Raw genomic sequence first — 5,253 nt, forward strand, 5'->3', positions numbered from 1 at the left:
ACACGGGGCTCTGTCACCATCATCAGCCCCATTGCCAAACCCATATCCATACAAATATCCATGTCCACATCCATATTCATAGCCGCGACCACGACCTCCTGCATCACTGCATCCATCTGCAGCGCCACCACTGGTGGAATCAAGCTGAAATCACTGTGGGATCTGCATGGGGTCTGGATGGGGTGAGAAATGGGTCCTGATGGGGGCAGAAATGGGTCCAGATAGGATCAGAAATGGGTCCTGATGGGATCAGAAATGGGTCCTGATTGGGTCAGAAATGGGTCTCAATGGGATCAGAAATGGGTCCTGATGGTGTCAGAAATGGGTCTTGATGGTGTCAGAAATGGGTCTTGATGGGATCAGAAATGGGTCCTGATGGGGTGAGAAATGGGTCTTGATGGGATCAGAAATGGGTCCTGATGGGGTCAGAAATGGGTCCTGATGGGGTCAGAAATGAGTCCTGATGGGGTCAGAAATGGGTCCTGATGGGATCTCTACTGAGTCTCCCTGAGGTCTCAATAGTGTCTCTTAGAAATCTCAATGGGGTCTCAACGAGATCTGGATGTGCTCTGCATGGAGACATTATGGGGCCTGAATGGGGTCTCTATGGAGTCTCGATGGCCTCTCCATGAGATCTCTCGGAGGTTTCTATGGGGTCTCAATGCATCTGAGAAATGTCTCAGTGAGGCCTGGCTACACGAGGCCGTGTGTGGGCGGCTCCGTCAGCGCTGTCTGTCCTTCCCCACAGGGCTGATGGCGGCCGTGACGTTGGACGAGTCCAGAGGCGACCTCCAGTCACCCAGAGGAAGCCTCACCCTCGTCTGCAAGGCCTCTGGATTCACCTTCAGCAATTCTGGCATGAGCTGGGTGCGATAAGCACCCGGCATGGGGCTGGAATACGTCGCTGATATTAGCAGTGATGGTAGTGGCACAGACTACGCGTCGGCGGTGAAGGGCCGTGCCACCATCTCGAGGGACAACGGGCAGAGCACAGTGAAGCTGCAGCTGAACAGCCTCAAGGCTGAGGACAGCGCCACCTACTACTGCGCGAAAGCAACTTGTAGTGCTTCTTGGTATGGTTGTGCTTATCCTATCGACGACACTCCTGCATTTAGTTGTGTCACTCTGAGCCCAGATCGAGAGATCAGAGCCCAAGCGATGTCATCTGGGCACGGACCTCACCATCTGGGCTGATCGATGCGATAATCATTACACCAACCACCACCACCACCAGCAGCTTTCGTGCAGTAGTAGGTGGCGCTGTCCTCAGCCTTGAGGCTGTTCAGCTGCAGCTTCACTGTGCTCTGCCCGTTGTCCCTCGAGATGGTGGCACGGCCCTTCACCGCCGATGCGTACCATGTGCTGCTACCAGAGCTGCTAATAGCAGCGACCCACTCCAGCCCCTTGCCGGGTGCCTGTCGTATCCAACCCATACAGAAACTGCTGAAGGTGAATCCGGAGGCCTTGCAGACGAGGGTGAGGCTTCCTCCGGGTGTCTGGAGGCCGCCCCCGGACTCGTCCAACGTCACGGCCGCCATCAGCCCTGTGGGGAAGGACAGACAGTGCTGACGGAGCCGCCGACACACGGCCTCGAGCAGCCAGGCCTCACTGAGACCACATTGAGACCCACTGAGATATCATTGAGACCCACAGAGATGCCATCAAAAACCCCAGAGGGACCCTGTAGAGACCCCATAGATTTCTCATACAGACCTCATTGAGGCTCCTCTGAGATCTCACAGAGATCGGGTTGAGTTCCCTTACAGACATCACTGGCACCCCATCAAGTTCCCATTGAGACCTGCTGACACACCACAGAACTCCAGAAAGCCCACAGAGACCTTTTAGCAGTTCCATCAGCGCTGTCTGTCCTTCCCCACAGGGCTGATGGCGGCCGTGACGTTGGACGAGTCTGGGGGTGGCCTCCAGACGCCCGGAGGAAGCCTCACCCTCGTCTGCAAGGGCTCCGGATTCACCTTCAGCAGTTACAACATGGGATGGGTGCGCCAGGCACCCGGCAAGGGGCTGGAGTTCGTCGCAGGTATTAGCAACACTGGTAGATACACAGGCTACGCGTCGGCGGTGAAGGGCCGTGCCACCATCTCGAGGGACAACGGGCAGAGCACAGTGAAGCTGCAGCTGAACAGCCTCAAGGCTGAGGACAGCGCCACCTACTACTGCGCGAAAAGTGCTTACAGTGGTTGTTGTGGTTGTGGTTGTTGGGATGCTGCTGGTGTTGACACAGACATCACGAGGACACGGCTTCATCTGCATCTGGGAAGGTTCCATCTTGGATGCTCAGCTCTGTGCTGGGGGCAAGGAATTTTTGTTCCCAACAAGACTGTGTACTGTGCCATCACCATCTCCATCTCCATCTCCATCTCCATCTCCATCTCCATCTCCATCTCTCCATCTCCATCTCCATCTCCATCTCCATCTCTATCTCCATCTCCATCTCCATCTCCATCTCCATCTCCATCTCTCCATGTCCATCCCTCCATCTCCATCTCCATCTCCATCTCCATCTCCATCTCCATCTCCATCTCTTCATCTCCATCTCCATCTCCATCTCCATCTCCATCTCCATCTCCATCTCCATCTCCATCTCCATCTCTCCATGTCCATCCCTCCATCTCCATCTCCATCTCCATCTCTTCATCTCCATCTCCATCTCCATAACTATGACCATGACCATCTCCATCACCCTCTCTCCATCTCCATCACCTTCTCCTTCACATTTTTGTAAATTCCTGTGATCAGTTCCATCACTTTCTGCTCAATTCTGTGGATTTGGACTCAGTTCTGCACATTCCGGTCTCAGCTTCACCACTTGGGCTCACATCTCTCAATCTGGGCTGTGGGTGACACCACCAAATTCGGCAGCGACGTCGATACGATAAGCATCAGCACCATCTCCAGCAGCACCAGCTGACCAGCACAAGTTAATTGCAGTCTCCTCAGCCCTGAGGTTGTTCAGCTGCAGCCTCACTGTGCTCTGATTGCTGTCCCTCGAGATGGTGGCACGGCCCTTCACCACTTGGTGCATAATTTGTGTAACCACCTTCCTTGCCAATACTTGCGACGTATTCCAGCCCCTTTGCCAGGCTCCTGTCGCACCCAATTCATGGTAAAACTGCTGAAGGTGAATCCGGAGGCCTTGCAGACGAGGCTGAGCCCTCCTCCAGGCGTCTGGATGGATCTCATAAGAACACAAGAGGACCCGACCTCCTCCACCTACAGCTTTACCACCATCAGCCCTCGCACCTCCTTCGTGCTCCTCTTGGCTGCTTCTCGATGTGGGCCCCAGCCTCAGTGGGGCCCCAGTTGTGTCACTTCTGGGTCTCTGTGGGGTCTCTACGAGGTCTCTATGATGCCTCCATGGACTTCCCATGGGGACTGAAGGAGGTTTCCATCAAATCTCATTAGGATGTCTATGGGGTCTCTATGGGGTCTCACTGATGTCTCTAAGGGGACTCTATGGGTTCTCTATGAGATCTCTGTGGAGTCTCCATGAGGTCTGTATGAGAGACCTACGGGGTCTCTACTGGCTCACTAGGGGGTTTCAATGGGATCTCAATGGAGACTCTATAAAATCTCAGTGTGTCTTAGTGTGGTATCACTGAGGCCCGGCTGCTTGAGGCCGTGTGTCAGCGGCTCCGTCAACTCTGTCTGTCCTTCCCCACAGGGCTGATGGCGGCCGTGACGTTGGACGTGTCCGGGGGCGGCCTCCAGACACCCGGAGGAAGCCTCACCCTCATCTGCAAGGGCTCCGGATTCACCTTCAGCAGTTATGCCATGCAGTGGGTGCGCCAGGCACCCGGCAAGGGGCTGGAATACGTCGCAGGTATTGGCAGCTCTGATAGTAGCACAGCATACGGGGCGGCGGTGAAGGGCCGTGCCACCATCTCGTTGGATAATGGGCAGAGCACAGCGAGGCTGCAGCTGAACAGCCTCAAGGCTGAGGACAGCGCCACCTACTTCTGCTGGACACTTGGTGCTGTTGGTAGTGGTGCTGATGCTTATCGTATCGACGCCGCTCCTGGATTTCGTGCTGTCACCTTGAGCCCAGACTGAGAGATCGGAGCCCAGGCGATGAGGCCGAGCACAGAATGGACAGAACTCGGCCCAAATCTGCAGCAGTGAGCACACAGTGGTGGAACTGACCACAGGATTTTCCTTAGAAGGGATGGTGGTGGATATGGATGTGGTTGTTATGGTGCAGATGGCCATGGTCATGGTCATGGTTATGGACATGGATACGGATATGGATAAGGATATGGGGATGGTGGCGGTGGGGGTGACAGTGACAGAGCCGTGTCCGTGCCCAGGACATCCCCACATCCCACGGCTCCACACAACAGCACCGTGGAGCTGAGCCCAAAATGTCCCCACGGAGCCCAGCCCCTCTCTCAGCACAACGGGGGGGACGAGAGGACGGAAGGTCTCTTCAGAACGGAACCATTCTGGGATTCCACGCCCAGATCCAATTCTTGGAGGGGCACCGGCCTCAGAGGGGTTTCACGGGGGTCTCTATGGGGTCTCTGTGAGACATCAGTGGGGTTGGTGTGGGATCTGCAGGGGATCTCAATGACATTTCTACGGGTTCCGTAAGAGATGACAATGGAATTTCAGTAGAAGACTCTACAATGTCCTTATAGGGTCTCGGTAGCATCTCTAAGGATCACTATGGGGTCACAATCGGGTCCTCATTGGGGCCCTTCAGCACGAGGCCGTGTGTCAGCGGCTCCGTCAGCGCTGTCTGTCCTTCCCCACAGGGCTGATGGCAGCCGTGACGTTGGACGAGTCCGGGGGTGGCCTCCAGACGCCCGGAGGAAGCCTCACCCTCGTCTGCAAGGCCTCCGGATTCACCTTCAGTGATCATTGGATGGAATGGATGCGCCAGGCACCCGGCAAGGGGCCGGAATGGGTCGCAGGTATTGAGAATGATGGTAGTAGAACAGGCTACGCGTCGGCGGTGAAGGGCCGTGCCACCATCTCGAGGGACAGCAATGAGAGCACAGTGAAGCTGCAGCTGAACAGCCTCAAGGCTGAGGACAGCGCCACCTACTACTGCGCGAAAAGTGCTGGTAGTTGTAGTTATGGTGCTTATTATGGTGGTGTTCACCACGCTGGTTACATCGACGTCGCTGTTCCTTTCCTGCTCTCCAGCACAGCCACGTGTGGGAACTCAGCTCCGCGTGTGGGGCAGAGCGGCTCACTGACCCCCACCTCCCTGTGTTGATGCCCAGCGTC

The 5,253-nt window shown here is 55.8% G+C and overlaps 1 pseudogene and 4 gene segments (V, D, J or C); 4 read left to right on the forward strand and 1 right to left on the reverse strand.

Moving 5' to 3' along the window:
* Nucleotides 1-540: 540 nt before the first annotated feature.
* LOC104915573 lies at nucleotides 541-1,129 on the forward strand (annotated as a pseudogene).
* Nucleotides 1,130-1,178: 49 nt separating this feature from the next.
* Nucleotides 1,179-1,540, reverse strand: LOC104915574. The segment is given in 1 exon segment: nucleotides 1,179-1,540. A coding segment is annotated over 1 exon segment (360 nt).
* A 345-nt stretch (nucleotides 1,541-1,885) lies between these two features.
* On the forward strand, nucleotides 1,886-2,900 carry LOC104915575. The segment is given in 2 exon segments: nucleotides 1,886-2,282; nucleotides 2,822-2,900. Coding segments are annotated over 2 exon segments (474 nt in total).
* A 224-nt stretch (nucleotides 2,901-3,124) lies between these two features.
* On the forward strand, nucleotides 3,125-4,074 carry LOC104915576. The segment is given in 2 exon segments: nucleotides 3,125-3,296; nucleotides 3,686-4,074. Coding segments are annotated over 2 exon segments (561 nt in total).
* A 112-nt stretch (nucleotides 4,075-4,186) lies between these two features.
* Nucleotides 4,187-5,242, forward strand: LOC104915577. The segment is given in 2 exon segments: nucleotides 4,187-4,291; nucleotides 4,724-5,242. Coding segments are annotated over 2 exon segments (624 nt in total).
* Nucleotides 5,243-5,253: the final 11 nt, after the last annotated feature.

Source organism: Meleagris gallopavo, assembly GCF_000146605.3.
Source record: "Meleagris gallopavo isolate NT-WF06-2002-E0010 breed Aviagen turkey brand Nicholas breeding stock chromosome Z unlocalized genomic scaffold, Turkey_5.1 Chr41_random_7180001953026, whole genome shotgun sequence".
Classification (NCBI taxonomy): domain Eukaryota; kingdom Metazoa; phylum Chordata; class Aves; order Galliformes; family Phasianidae; genus Meleagris; species Meleagris gallopavo.